Source organism: Podarcis pityusensis, assembly GCF_964106645.2.
Source record: "Podarcis pityusensis genome assembly, chromosome: 12".
Lineage (NCBI taxonomy): Eukaryota > Metazoa > Chordata > Lepidosauria > Squamata > Lacertidae > Podarcis > Podarcis pityusensis.
Window position 1 is genome coordinate 29479382 of NC_138037.1, and position 15442 is coordinate 29494823.

The following is a 15442-nucleotide window of genomic DNA, read 5'->3' on the forward strand; positions in this document are numbered from 1 at the left end:
AATTCTATCCATGAATTTTTTTTTTTAGGGCAGGTCTGCAAAATGGGGGGTGGGGTTCTTACTGGCCAACACAGTTTCCTTTGGGTTTTCATATGAAATCTGCCATTCAGCTGCTGGATAACTGCAAGTGAAGTGTTTCTGAGCTGTCACCACACAATGGTCACATACTGATGAGTGCCATGGTCCCAGATAAGAGTGAAGGGACGGAAGGAGCTCCAGAAACAACAGACCATGAGGTCAAACTTCTAGATTAATGCCTTTGCCCAGTATTTCATTAAAGAGTCTCCAGGAGGAAAAAGCAGCCTAATTTTTCAGCTGGACGAACATTAATTTCAACGAAAATTCTGGTGTTGACTTTCAGAATATGCTATTAATATTTCATTATCTTGTAATTTTATTCTTCCTGTTTTCAGTATAGATAGGGTGAACCTACAGATCAGAGCTTGCCACAATCAGCCCTGTGGAATCTTCTTTATTAGGGCCACTTACTTTTAAGGATAAGGAAGGTGCTGTGATGTTTTTATTGCAGCAATCCTTATGTGATCTTCTATTTGTATATATTGTACAGGTATTGGTATATATACAAATGTGTACTAATATTAATTTCATTATTAATGTCCTGCCTTGTTAATAACTGCCTGTTCTGTGTTACTTCTTCAAATCTTGGAGTCCCCTTCTTTTCTCAATTAATAAAATCTGCTATTAAAAAGAAAAACTTTCAGAAGGATGTGCACACTTGGAAGTTCTTGTAGTTTTAGCTAGAGCCCCTTCCTGACTTGAAACTAGAGCCCCTTCCTGACATGAATTGTGTGTAGAACAAATGCAGGTAGGAATGCAGAGGGACATCATAGCAATGGAAGCATCTGCCTGTGAACTTTACAAGTTCAATTCCCCATCTGTGCGGGTGCATAAGTGTATCTCTACACAGTTGGGAAGACTTGCAGCCCACAAGAACTCTATCCAGTTTTGTTTTCATAAGCAATATTGAAAACAATTGAACTATGGAATATTAGTGATTAAAAGGCACCAGTCCTACAACTTCCTTCACTGAGAGAGAGAGATTTTACTTCACTCACTCTCACACTTCTAAAACACATTTATTCAATCTTACCTTTGGACCCACCTCGCCCTTTCCAGGAATTCCCTCTGGGCCTTGTGGGCCAGGTAATCCTTGTTCCCCCTAACAAAAATAAAAAGAGGATATTAATTTTCACACAGCATTTATTTGCCTTATTGATTTATACTCCACCCTTCAGTAAACTGCATTTCCAGTGCAGCTTAGATACTTCCTATAGATACAATAAAATACAAAGGGCAAACACAACAACCTGAAACAGGAAAATCTCAGCAGCACGAGACATCTGGAGGACAGCCATAGCTCAGGGGTAGAGCATCTGTTTTGCACGTAGATGGTCCCAGGCACAATCCCAGGCATCTCTAGGTAGCGTTGGAAGCAGCTGAGAGCCAGTGAGGTGTAGCGGATAGAGTGTCAGACTAGGACCTGAAAGACCAGGGTTCAAATCCCCACTAGACTATGAAGCTCACTAGGTGACCTTGGGCCAGTCACCATCTTCTTTCAGTCTACTGTAGCTCACAGGGTTCTTGTGAGGATTAAATGAGGAGGAGAATCGTGTATACCACCTTGAGTTCCTTGGAGATACAGGTGGGATATAGATGCAGTAAGTAAATAAATACATGGTATAAAGCCTCTCTTTTTTATTATTTTCCTCAATCTCTACCTTACTGTACGCTAATTTCCTAAATTATCCTCCAATTACCTGGCAGATACCTACTGAGGATATTGTCATTCTTGCTCTGAGAAAAGGCCATGAGCTGTGCTCCCTCACATTCCCCTTCCATTTATACCACTGCAGGGGGCACAAATAAGATTTCGCAGGTCAAAAGCCAAAAGCGCGGGTCTTTATGCTGACGAATGGTTTGTCAAGGGTGAGTACACTGCAAACCAAACTTGGACCTTTTGTTTTAGACAAACGGCTGACAAACAAAATGGTGTTACCTTTTTCCCAGATGCTCCTGATAGACCTGGCTTCCCACTTTCTCCTGGAAATCCTGGTCTTCCTGGTTCTCCCTTTGGAAGGAGGTTAAAAAAACAAACAAGTTGGAACACACCATTGGATACTTCTGCGCATTTTGTCAAAAATACCACTGCTATTAATAGTTGAGCTATTAGCAGTTGGTGCAATCGGAATATATGTTGTAATCTGGTACCTCTACCTAAAAGTATCACAAGAAGCAGCCATCAGTGTTACAAAGCTGAACTATCAGGGAGCGAGGCACACCTCTGAAAGGAAGCTCTGGAACTCCATTTCCTTTAAAAAGGCAGTTTCAAAACATTTAGATACAAGTGTTCAAAACAGGCTCACTTTAGGTCCAGGCTGTCCAATTCCTGTTGGTCCAACTTCTCCTTTTGGTCCAGACACACCCTCTTGTCCCTTAGAACAATATAAAACAATATTTATATTGAGCACACTAAGTAATGTTTTCTCCTAATTTCCTGTTAATGTAGGGTGTGTGTGTGTGTGTGTACTCATTCAACAGCCCTTCCTTCAACAGGTTCTCAGAGCACCTAACAAAAAGTTAAACTTACAATAAAACAAACGAAATCATGATGAAAGCAGTCAACAGAATTAAAAACTCCAAGAGAGAGACTGAAGGTAAAATGGTGCCAAGCTTCTCTGGGGAGAGCATTCCACAGTCTTGGTGCTACCACTGAGTAGGCCCTTTCAGCTATACCCATCCCCTGAAGGGGGTCAACTGAAGAACAGCCTCTGTTGAAGATCTTAAGAGTGCAGGCACACAACTGAGTCCAGATAGCATGAGCACACAACACTGCTCCTTTTTCACCTTCACTGACTTCCCATCCATTTCCACATCCCAATCACAGTGCTGGTTTTGGCCTGCACCCTTTGGAATCCAAATACCTGAAGGCAGTGGTTCCCAGAAACTGAACTAATTATGGCAGAGACAGTTCAGAACAGAAACCGCTGCCTTAATGCATCCCTAGCTGTAGCGATCGTTCCACGGCATTGTGTGCTTTGAGGCAAGAACACTCCTCCAATACAACAGAGGGGAAGCTTTAAGTGCTGGTCAGAATGTGGTCATGTACATGTCTTTGAGATCACCCACTGATATTGTGGACGTTTCCCACAAAGATCAAGGATGGAATGTGGCTCAAAAGAGAGTGAACTGTGTTTTCTTTCCATTGCTCCCATCAAATAACATCCTTCAAGAAATGTTTTATCTTTGACCAGGAAGTTGGTCTGATGAGTATCTGCGCACACACTTCCCAGCTCTTGATTTTCAGTCAGTCATGGAAATGCAGATGTAGAAGCAGATCACAGAAATTGTAATTTTCTACTAGTAGGGTTGCCATATGACCTCTTTTTCCAGGACACATCCTCTTTTTCATGGGTAGAGTTGTCATCCATAGTTAAAAGTAGATGTCGGCAAATGTGTCCTCTTTTTTGCTCTTCAGAATATGGCAACCCAGAAGCTAATCCATTATGATGGTTTAGGTGGATAAGAATGGGCTTATCAAAACAGATATGATTTAAAACCTATACTTTACTAAGATTTATGTCAAGTCCTCGTAAGGGCCAAATAAACACAATGAGGCAGCCACGTGTATGGTATCTTTGTGTAGCAATGGACAAATCTGAAACTGAATCTGATTTTTTTCCATCATACAATGCATTTATTCCAAGTTCAATGTATACCTTTGGTCCAGGCAAACCGATGCCTCGTGACCCTTTCACCCCAGGCACACCTTTTGGACCTTGAATGCCCTAAAGAGATAAAAGTATGAAGTTAATCAGAACTGCCCTTCCTTAGACACTAGAGATCCTGAAAATAAAGCCAAGGGGAGTGACTTTACAAGCTTTAGTCACAAGGAAAGGTAGGTCACAAAAGCATATTGTGGTTTTGTGTGCACACCGACAGGCATGCAGGGTAACTTGTAAGTTCAACACAACTTTAAGACTTTCCTTATTCCCCCCCCCCATTAAAAATTATATTAAATTCTAGCCTTTCTTTTATGTCATATTTTGTATTATAAACCTGGAAGAACAGGGTGACAGTTGTTGTTGTTGTTGTTGTTTTAAAGGCTATGTGTTCTACATGATCTGTTCACACATGACTTGTATGCTAAAAGCATAATCCAAACATGGAAGTGAATCAGGACTGGGCAATGACTTCCAAGGGGCTCAATAAATCTGTCCTGGCTATGGTTGCATAATGCCCTCGTCCTCAACAGGAATCACATATCCACAATTCCTTCTCAGATTTGTTCATAAGTCAACCAAATACCTAGTCAAAAGTAGGTAGTCTCCTGAGGTACATTTACCTGCTTTCCTTGGATGCCAGTTCCAGGTGGTCCCATTATGCCCTGTGGTCCATCCATCCCTCGTTCACCCTGCATGAAAATATGGTCTCTCCTATAAGTTATTGCTTTAGTCAAGGCATTCTTCATCATCTTCATCACCATACTATTTTTAAGTTTATAATGCCTTTCCCACATTCTTGCACATTGGCTCACAAGCTATTCAAGAGGAACATCTCCCACGGGGAAAGATCATGGGACAGAGAACATTTGGGGAAATAATGAGACCTCGTCAGGACGAAATGATATGAAAAAATGTGGTCATGACATCATGGGGCGCATTTGGATGTCACAATAAATCATGTTGGGAACAAACCTAACCTCCCACCAGTCTCAAGCACTTCCACCTCCTCGCTTATTCTTCTAGCATGCCTACAAGTTCAGGAACTTTTGCTTCCGCATAGCTTCTCGCGTCAACCAAATCTGACAAACCATGGTAAATATCAACTATGGTTTGTTCGAATCAAGCCAACTCCAAATTGTGATTTATGAAGCTATCTGACTTCAAACAAACCACAGTGATTAAACACATGCAGTTCACATGCAATGCTATACTGTGGCTAATCAAAATCATCAGTGAAAGCTTTCAGCTTCCTCCCCACAGCCATGCCAGAAAAGAAGTTGAGAGGGGGACTGTGCAAGTCTGGAGGCTACAGGGAAGCTAGGCTCATTTCCATCACAACAAACCACAGTCTACCATTATACCTGAGCACAGACATTATGTAGGCTCTCTCACAATCAAGGCAACTATTTATTATATTTTCCCTGCATTCTTTACAATGAATTTCTTCTTTGTCCTTCAGACGCCTAGGGCACCATCTTCATATAAGCTTTAATTCTACTGGTTCAGCACTGCAGCAGACAATTTATACCCTCTGTTCCACACATCGTACCTTATCTCCTTTGATGGAGGGTCCTGGTGCTCCAACAGGTCCTGCTGGCCCTTCAGAACCTTTGTCACCCTGAAAATACATGACGTTAGCATTGAATTAAGCTTTTCTTCTTGTTCTTCTTCTTCTTTTTGCATTCCTTCAGGACTGCCGCAAATGCACACATGTAGATAGGATTAGATATGGCCAGGCATCAACTACTTCACAGCAAGGTTCAGTTGTTTAACCCCTAGATTATTTATATACAGGCAACAACCAATTTATGCGTATCCTCTCTAGTAGCTAAATGTCCGCTAGTAGCGAAATAAAACAGGCATAGCAATATTGAAGTAGTAGGACACATACAGCAATATTAACGTGGGGTGAGCATTTAGTTTCAGTCTAGACACTGTAAAAGTTGCCAGCAACTTTTCAGTTAGAGTACGTGGAATGCAATATTTGCATACCGGAGGGAAAAATATTGTAGAAAAACAAATGAGTTCTCTCAAGCCACAGGAGGTTGTGGCTCTTCCGGTACATATCTGCTAGGACAGGATATATGTGGGAAGAGGACATTAAAAACTGCTTTTATTTCCACAGTTAATCACTTTTGTATTTTTAAACTTGTATGTTAATGAATAGGTTGTTTAATTTTCCAGAAACTGCTAATGGTCCATGAAGATGCAAGTCTCCACAGAGATTTAGACTAGCATTCTTTGATGTTAGACTTTCCCACAGCCCTGTCTTTAGCATATGCACTACTGGGGTGCAAAGATCCACCCAGTGCCCCCAAATTTAGTTTAGCCCCCATATTCATTTTTATTATGCTTATGTCAGACACCGCGCTTATGCCTTATCTCTTGATGTGAATGACAAGCGCCGTTGTTGAGTCTGACAAGTGCCGCCATTGTGAATGGCAAGCGCGCCATGTCTTTGGTAAATGAGCGCACAAAGTCGAAAGTCCTTTAGTGAAACAGTAGGTATACATTTTGGTAATAACTAGGTATATATGTATTTTGTCTTTCTAGCTAGATCAAAATTATTTATTATTTCATAACAGGTAGAAGCTTAGGTGGCTTCAGCGTTGGGTGCCTGGCGCCCCCCAGAATTTGGCGCCCCGGTGCCCCACACCCCTTGTACCCCCAGGTAAAGATGGCCCTGCTTTCCCAACTGCAAATGGAGTCGTCTTTGAGGGTGAAGAATGAGTGGCATGAAGATGCTGAGAAACCAAGTCCACTTTGAGAGTAGGAGGACAGCTGGGGCTGCTAAGGACAGCTGGGTTCCTGCTGGTCTCATTGAAGTTACAAAAGGAAGCCACTTCAGATAGGAAATCACAACCTAAACGCTACACCCAGAGAGCTCATGATGCCATAACAAGGTCCCAGAGACATTGTGGGGGCATTAAAACAATGGATGCCAGCCACAGCCACCCAGGCTCCAAAGGAGTGCTGAGAGGACCACTGACCTCAGATGGCTGCAGATGGATTCTGTTTTGTTTTGTTTTTTTAAATGATATTTATTAAAGTTTCAAAGAATACAAAAACAGAAAATAAAAATACAAGAAAATACAAAATACAGAAAAAAGAATAAAGTTTTTAAGATATAACAAAAAAAATAAAAATAAAAGGAAACGTACAAAATAAAAACAATTAAAAACACATCATTAAATTTCCATAACATATCTTCCTTTCACTTATTTCCCCGGACCTCCTCGTACCTCCCTTTTTTGTATTCCAGTTCAGTTTGATAGTTCAGCAAGTCCTTACCATTAAGCTTTTACCCATTTATAAAACCTTTTTTCGTATCTCTTAAAGCATTACAGCTGGAAACCACTTAGTTTCTATCCAACATCCTTCTAAAATTCCTTAATTTTACAATATTTCTGTAAATAGTCTTTAAATTTCTTCCAGTCTTCTTGGCTGCAGATGGATTCTGGATTGGCTGGAGACTCAGCTGTGGGCCCTCCTAAGGATTTGGGCTGTTGGCCATGTTACCAACCCACAAAATTTGATCCATATACCCAGTGCCATTTTTCTAGAAAAAGAGGTGCCAGAACTCACCATGAACACCTCCCTGTTCTCTTAGAATGGCAATGGCACACACCTAAAAGGTGCCGGAACCAAGTTCCGGCGAGTTCCAACTGAACAAAAGCTCTGCATATACCACAGACACACAAATCCTTTTGTGTAATAAATCAAAGAGCATTTGATTTATTGGTTTGCTTCTGACATTTTTATCCCACTTTGCTACAGAAAAAATAGAACCAAGCCTTTGTTGTAGGCATTTCCTCGACTGCAGGAATATTATTGGGCTAGGTCAAACAATTCCCCTTTCTGAATAAACTTGGAGCAGGGACTGGTGCTTTGGGATGCAGGCCTAATACAGAGATCCATTTAATTAATGGTTCATAACAATCACTAGGCTGTTAATACTAATTGGCCTGAGGGAGGAGAATGCTAACTGCCCGCGAAGGAGTCACGCAGGCCTGGTGTTTGGTAGCATAAATCTAGGGAATAGGAATCACCACAGACCCAACAAGGCAGCAACAGAAGAAACTGAAGGATTGGGGAAAGAACATTTGTCACCAATGATTACCCCCATCACCTCCACTAGCTACCACCACTGAGTGTTTTGAGAGGCAGGAACTATCAATAACATCCGACAAGACCCAGGGAAAGCCCTGTTTAAGAAAGGATTAAGAGAAAACAGTAGTGAATTTTTTAGAATTTAGTTATTTTAGGGTGTTTAAACTGTTGTCAGATTTTCGCTATGAAGGTTGTTTGTTAACAACACAGAGTTAACCAGAGATATTGATGACTACTGAGGCATTCTCACACGTATTCCTGAATAGAAAAGATAAATTTCACTCCCAACCTCCTTAAATGGTAACCCTGGGACAAAGTGAGGAAATACTAACATATTTTAGACAAAGGAAGGGAAAGTTGTGACACGAAGATATTGAAGAACCAAACGCACGCCTAGTAATTCACTCAAAGAAGTGGAGCAGGAGGTAATAAATTGAGTGAACTGGAAATCCTCAAATTTTTTGACTGAAACATTTACCTTCTGTCCTGGAACTCCTTCTCCTGGTGGTCCCCTTTCGCCTTGCACGCCCTCAGGACCACGTGGACCCTGGAGTTGAATGGACAAATGGTGTTTAGAGGCTGTGATGCAAAGCCCTATCGGTCTCTGAACTACACCTGGATCCCACAGTGCATGAAAGAACTTCCCTCCAGTTTCTTCAGCGTTACAAAATGCATCGCAGGGATATGAGGTGCTTAACTGGATGCTATTAGCAAATCACATTTGGCTTTTTAACAACTAAGCAGGGATGGGCTCATCTGTCAGTTTCAGTTTCTTTCAGTTTCTCGTTTATCCAACCTTAAGTTCGGTTCACATTTCCACATCAGTTCGTGGATTTTACTTTAAGTAGTCCTCATGTAGCCCCCAACATTTTAGCATACTCCTAACATAATTGTTTTTCTATGTCATTTTTGCCTAACATACACTTTTCTGCAACCCAGTTTCCTCTAATATAATGCATTTTTGCATGTGGCTTTGACCAACTGCCAACCTAGCAGTTCGAAAGCACATCAAAGTGCAAATAGGTACCGCTCTGGCAGGAAGGTAAACAGCGTTTCTGTGCGCTGCTCTGGTTTCGCCAGAAGCAGCTTAGTCATGCTGGCCACATGACCTGGAAGCTGTACGCCGGCTCCCTCGGCCAATAAAGCGAGATGAGCGCCACAACCCCAGAGTCTGTCACAACTGGACTTAACTGTCAGGGGTCCTTTACCTTTACCTTTTGACCAATATATGCATTTATATGCACACTTCATCCTAGGCATTTTTGTATACATTCCTTGGCTGGGGAGCTGCACTGTAAAATTTGGAGAGGTGCAAATTGTGAAGGAGGGCTGCGTTTCAGTTCGTGTATTGTTTCAAAAAGTAATAATAATAATAATAATAATAACAACAACAACACCCTGCCCATCTGACTGGGTTGCCCCAAATTAGGTAGGTTCATCTTTCAGTGTGAACAGAATTGACTTTCTTCCCCAGCCCAACACCATGTGAAGTTAGGTCTCCATGCTTAAGACACTAGAGGAAGCTACTCTGCAAAACTTCATGTATGCACTAAATCCCCTGCATGCGTATCAGGGACTTTGGTTGGGATCAAGAATGTACACTCCATTAAAGCTGCTAAAGCTATAGTTAATATTTCAAGCATGCAGCCATCAGAAGACGAGGTAGGGGAAATAAGGCCCCTTAACAAAAGAAACAACCTAAGACTCCTTGGTTTTCAATAGGTCTGCTCTAAGCATGGTGAAGCCTTGAGCCAATCCCTTGCCATTTTCTGCTGGAAACAAAACAGCACTGAATACAGCAAGAATACAAGGGGTGAAAAAAATGAATAAATGTTCTATAATCAGGGGTGCTTTGGGCAAATTATATGATCCTAAGGAAAACACATTGCCTCTATTGAAATGCATGGGACAGTCTTGCAGATGGTAGAATTCCACATCAGAGCTCCAGTGGCCATGTCAAATGGGTGGATTTAATATACCAAACTAGAAAGTTCTGCACAAGTCCCCTTGAAATGACTCCATTCAATTGAATGGGACTTATACAGGAGAGGTGCCCAATGCATTGTGACACTTATTTCCAGCTAAAATGCAGAAATTCTTTAACAGTATGGATGTTATTTTTAATTCTCAGTCTCATTTTGATCCCTTGCAAAACTTTCTTTTGCAGGAAGCAGAAAACCTATGGTTTACTTTTGTTTTTGTTCATTACTCTTCGTAATGAATCAATACACATTGCCACTGCATTTCAATCAGCTACACCCAAAAATTCCAACAGTGTAGAAAAAATTTCTGAAAAACTTGACCATTTTACTTACTGTTAAGCCTGGCTCACCAATCCCAATAGGTCCTGGAAGCCCGATTCTTCCTTCCTGACCTCTGTCACCCTTGTAAAATTAAAGGATAAGCATTTAAAGGAAGGTGTTGCTGTTCTGAATGTAACACAGTCCAATAACCATTGATGTTTCCATGAGCATATTACCAACGTTGATCTTATACATTACCTTAGGTCCTGGATATCCAATTCCCTGGGCTCCAGCAGGGCCATAAGGACCAGCTGGGCCTGGCTCCCCCTTAAAAGAAGCAGAAATAAACAAATGAGTAGTCTGTATAGTGGCAAACAATGTGAATAAGAAATTCTATTTAATGAATTCGTGATCCATAGTACGCAGGCTGAGAACCGTGTTGATTTGATCCTTTACGATCCCATTGGACTTTGAGTACAAAGATCGAGCAAAATGGCTTCTAGGAATTGCTGCGCTTCCCCAAGCTCTATTGCTGCCCTGCATTTCAGCTCTGGCTCCTAAGTTATCCTTGTGTGACTCCACTGAACACAGTAAATAGCAGGTGTTCTGACACACTAACATATTCCCATACCAGGAAATAGTCCCTTTATGACTGGGTTGTTTTTAAACATATGTTTCTCTTGTTGTATCTTTTGCTCTTCATGTGGCAGTGAACGAGCACAGAGAATATTTTTCAGTGCTTTTACTTTAGCTAGAAGTTAAAATAACAAAGCAAAGAAACTGGATTTCCTGTGGTTTGGGTACAGTTCAACAGCACTGCACAGATGAGATAATCTGAAGCAATATGGGCTTTCCATCTTCAGACAACATAATTGAATTTATAAATGGGTGTATGTCAAATTCATGAAAATGCCAGCTTATCTACAAGAAAGTAAGGACTCAAAGCTTATAGATCCAGTCCCATTTATTTCTGAGCAGAAGATTTAAGCATGTGCTGAATTGTCTAAGTGAAATCAATGGAATTTAAGGTGCAATCCTATACACAGTCCCCTGAGAGTAAGTCCCATTGAACCTCATGGATTTTACTTCTAAAGCAACATGTACCTCGGAATTGATTAAATTAGTCCCACTGTGTTCAGCAGAATTTACACACTACTCCAAGGCTACAATGCCACACCTGTTTTACTTGGAAGCTGGAATGTAATGAGGCAGCAATTTCTGTCCTATTCTGTGTTTGATGCAATCAGTACCGTTTCCATTCTGCTACAGCTCGCCTTCCACTAAAACCTACGTTATGCATCTCTCTACGTGCCCTGGCCAAAACTAACAGTTAGCTATGGAAATAATGACATCATTAATGACTTCATTAATTTCAAAGTATTTTACTGGAAAGCAAATGCCAAAACCAATGTGACGTTTGCAAACTAAAACAATAATAAACAATAAAAGTGAATACTGCTCATATTCATTGGCATAGTTTCTGTTCCTGACCTCTATGAATTGCAGCCATTTCCACTCCCATTTCCAAGGAAGTCTCTGGCATCCCTACTTGGGAGTAAGCCCCACTTAGCTCTTTGCTTACCAGGGCTTCTGTGGTAACAGCAGCATAGGTGGTGGCCTGTTAGCATAATAAGGCATCCCCCAAATCCTGAAGCCCTCAGCCAGTGGAAATCAAGTATAGGATTGCACTCTTAAACTATTGACTTTAAAATTAGAAGGCACACTGTTAAGTTTCCATTGATTTGTTCTTTCTTAGACTAAAATATCTTAGGAAGAAATGTGAGGTTTTCAGAAGTCTGCTACACACAGATGCTTTGGTGGTGAAAAAGTTAATACTTTTTCGATGTTAATTATCAACAAGAAATCTCTTTTTTCCCAACAGCAGGAAAAGGAAGAAAAGCCAAGAACAACATGAGAGCAAATACATGTCTGCTTTCTAATGATCTTGGCAGAGTTTCTACCATAAATACTATACAATGACAGGATTCATGCAAGGAAGCCCTATGAGGACATCAGAACCAGCCTTTGTCATTTGGTCAAATATATTCCATTCCAAAAGCATCTGATTTTGTCCCTTCAGGCAAATTAACTCTGAATTGCACACGAATTTTTAATGTCCAGATGCATCCATAATGATATCAAGATAATAAAAAAGGAAACCCCAACCTCCCTTTCCAGGTATCTAGGGCAGGCTTCTCTGATAGCAAGTATCAGCCAGCCAAATGCACGTCAAGACAGGAAGGCTTAAGAAGGTCTTTCTCCTCTCCACCCCTTAAGAACAATAGGTTTCACCCCAGAAATGGAACCTGCAACAAAATGTACACTCCTGTTTAGAGTTCCAGCCAATCGGACATGCCCTTTTCTAGGAAACTCCATTCCATCTCTCCACTGATTTCTTCCCCGCCCTCTACCAGCAAACAGTCAGCATGCATTCTGCGGCCACCAGACATGCTCAGTCCTCAGGTGGGTTGCTTCTGGTGTGCTCCTGGCTAGGCTTTTCCCTAAAGACATTTTGTACATTTCAAATTTTGGGGTTCATGGAAGCCTACCGATTTCTCTGTCTGGATCTGTTGACTACAGAAAGACCCATGCTCAAGAGAATTTGGTTCATTATTAGTACATAGAGTAAGATGGGGTTTAATTTTTAACATCTCTCATTTACTTTTCTTGCACAGGCAGAACCATAACTTTTTTTTTAGCAGCATAACTTTAAAGCATGGCTTACATGCTCGTTTTGGTTCATGAGGACATCCTCCAGAATCCACCTAACTCCAAGATCTATAATGTTGACAGTAGGCCTCTTTCAGTGGAAAGGTTCAGAAAGCCAACATCTGAAATCTGTCAACCTGATCCAGTGTTTTCACTTTGTGCTGGAACTGGCAGTTTTCTTACAAGGCTGGCTTTCTGCTTTCCAAATATCCCTGCTTCCAAGAGCTTGTACGACAAGAAATCATCCAGAATATTTAGCACAATGGAACGTTTCCTAATTTAAAACACTTGTTTGTCCCAGCATTATCCAGAGGTGTACGTCCATGTGTGTATGCCTAAGTGGAATGAAAAAGGCTACCCATGAAGATCATATAATTGTTTGGATTTTCTTCTTCTTGGCTATGTAAGATGCACTTTAATAGTCCCTTTCAAGTAACTCCTGGATTGTTTCCAGATTCTCAGCAGCTGCTAATACAATTAACATATATGCACCCATGACATTTTCTGGCATTAAGCTGAAGCCCTAAGGCTGCAATGCCTTTTGTGGGTGGGGTAGGGTGAAGACTGGGGGTTTTCTTATGTAAGCCATTTAAAAAGAAATATCTCCCATTTTATCTGTGTGAGGGAAGGGGCTACATCTGGCAACTTCTGTGCTTCTTCCCTCCCGTACAAAACAAGAATGCTGAGAATCACAAGGTTTCCATTGTGCCTCAGGATGGTCAGGTGTCGAGACAAGGACGTGAACCAAAGAGGCAAGGTCAAAGCCAGTGCAAGCAGATTAGACTCTGGGGAACCAGAGGCCACAGCACAGTCAGGGATGAGTTCAGAGCGGCCACTTTTGGCAATACCAAAACCAGAGAAAAACACCATAAAAAGTATAGATTTGAATTCTGAAGCTAATGTATATTGACAGACGTAAATTTAAAAAGCAATACATATTTATTTACAAAAAGTATTTGTATACCACAATTTCATTTAAAAAAAAATCAAAGTAGTTTATAATAAATATGAATGCACCTTAAAAAGGTAAAGGTAAAGGACCCCTGACAGTTAAGTCCAGTCGCAGATGACTCTGGGGTTGCGGCGCTCATCTTACTTTACAGGCTGAGGGAGCCAGCGTTTGCCTGCAGACAGTTTTTCCTGGTCATGTGGCCAGCATGACTAAGCCGCTTCTGGCGCAATGGAACACCGAAACCAGAGTAGTGCACAGAAATGCCGTTTACCTTCCCGCCGGAGTGGTACCTATTTATCTACTTGCACTTGATGTGCTTCTGAACTGCTAGGTTGGCAGGAGCTGGGACCGAGCAAGGGGAGCTCAACCCGTCGTGGGGATTTGAACTGCTGACCTTCTGATCAGCAAGCCCAAGAGGTTCAGTGGTTTAGATCACAGCACCACCCACATCCAGCTAACTATTCCAGAAAATATTTGTTTTAATTGTCTGAGAAAGCCTGGTGGCATAGAAAAGTTTTTAGCAAATGTTTAAAAGTTAGTATAGAAGATGCCTGTTGCATCTATGTTTCAAGTGCACCAGCCCCAGGTTGGCACAGCAGAGAGCTCCAGATTGGGTCAATCAGTGGCAGGTGGCCCAGTTAATTCTTACCCGTCCCATCCCTCTCCTACCTAACTCCATGTTTCAGGGGGTTTAGTCTGGCTGCTACAGGTAAAGATATCACCAGTGGTAGCTTCTGCATCTGCTCACCTGTGCTTCCCCCTTCCCACCTCAACCCCAGACCTGTAAAGCCAAACAAAGGGACACTTCTTTATCCCCCACTGCTGCAATGGGTTGGGAGTTAGGCTAGCCCTGCCCAAAAATCTGCTTTGCAGGATGTATTTTTAGCACAGAATTGAAATTTCCTAGAATATGACTCAGAGGGAACATCCACAGCTATCAATATTGGCTTGTTTCACGAGAATGGAATTATCTTTCCCCCTTGACAACCTACAAAACTAAACAAATGCCTTCATCAAGTGCTTAAGGAGACCCATAGAAAATTTTGGCAGTGGCAATCCTAAATGCATGCCACATTTGTGTCCCAGTTGGAAAGCCATCGGTAGCTTCTCCATTAATTTTGTCAGAAACCTCTTCCATAGCAGTTGAATTGCTCCACGGGTATTGTCCTGAGAACAGACTTATTATTTATACACTTGGGGAAAGTAGCCGTCCACCATATAAATAACTGCAAGACTTTGAATTCATTCATAAGTGTATGGAAACTTTTTTTCTAAAAGGGGGGCACTGAATGATCTTTCTGTAAAGATAACAGACTTTGGAGAGGTTGCTAAGTATCTGTCTGCCATAGTACTCACATGAAAAAGGCACTGACCTTTACAGGCTGAATGGGTATTTATTGAGCTGTAAACAGCCATTCATTTTACTGGGCAAAACACTTTCTTGGGCAAGTTCATTTACTAGCTGAAGCTCATTTGTCTGAGAACCAAAGGGTGCAGAGATGCAAATTCCACTTTAAAATCCGCTAATTAAAAAATGGATGGCTTCTGTATCTTTGTATACAGTTTTCTGTCCAGAAGATAAATAATGGAGTTGTTTAATAAAGGAGTTGTAAATAATGACTTGCCAAGGCTTTGCTAAGGATGGAAATGTTTCAGACCCGAATTTACTTTGCAAACACAAAAAG

The 15442-nt window shown here is 41.4% G+C and overlaps 1 protein-coding gene across 4 annotated transcripts in view; it reads right to left on the reverse strand.

Annotated features, from left to right (window-relative positions):
• The window catches only part of COL28A1 (collagen type XXVIII alpha 1 chain), a 67047-nt gene that overhangs the window by 24368 nt on the left and 27237 nt on the right, over nt 1–15442 (reverse strand). For all 4 annotated transcript variants that reach the window (XM_080974589.1, XM_080974588.1, XM_080974587.1 and 1 more), the window contains 9 exons: nt 10355–10423; nt 10169–10237; nt 8332–8400; nt 5293–5361; nt 4364–4432; nt 3738–3806; nt 2385–2453; nt 2018–2089; nt 1112–1180 (listed from right to left, as the gene is read on the reverse strand). In XM_080974589.1, coding sequence (XP_080830715.1) covers nt 1112–1180; nt 2018–2089; nt 2385–2453; nt 3738–3806; nt 4364–4432; nt 5293–5361; nt 8332–8400; nt 10169–10237; nt 10355–10423 — 624 coding nt within the window. The remainder of the gene's footprint in view (nt 1–1111; nt 1181–2017; nt 2090–2384; nt 2454–3737; nt 3807–4363; nt 4433–5292; nt 5362–8331; nt 8401–10168; nt 10238–10354; nt 10424–15442) is intronic.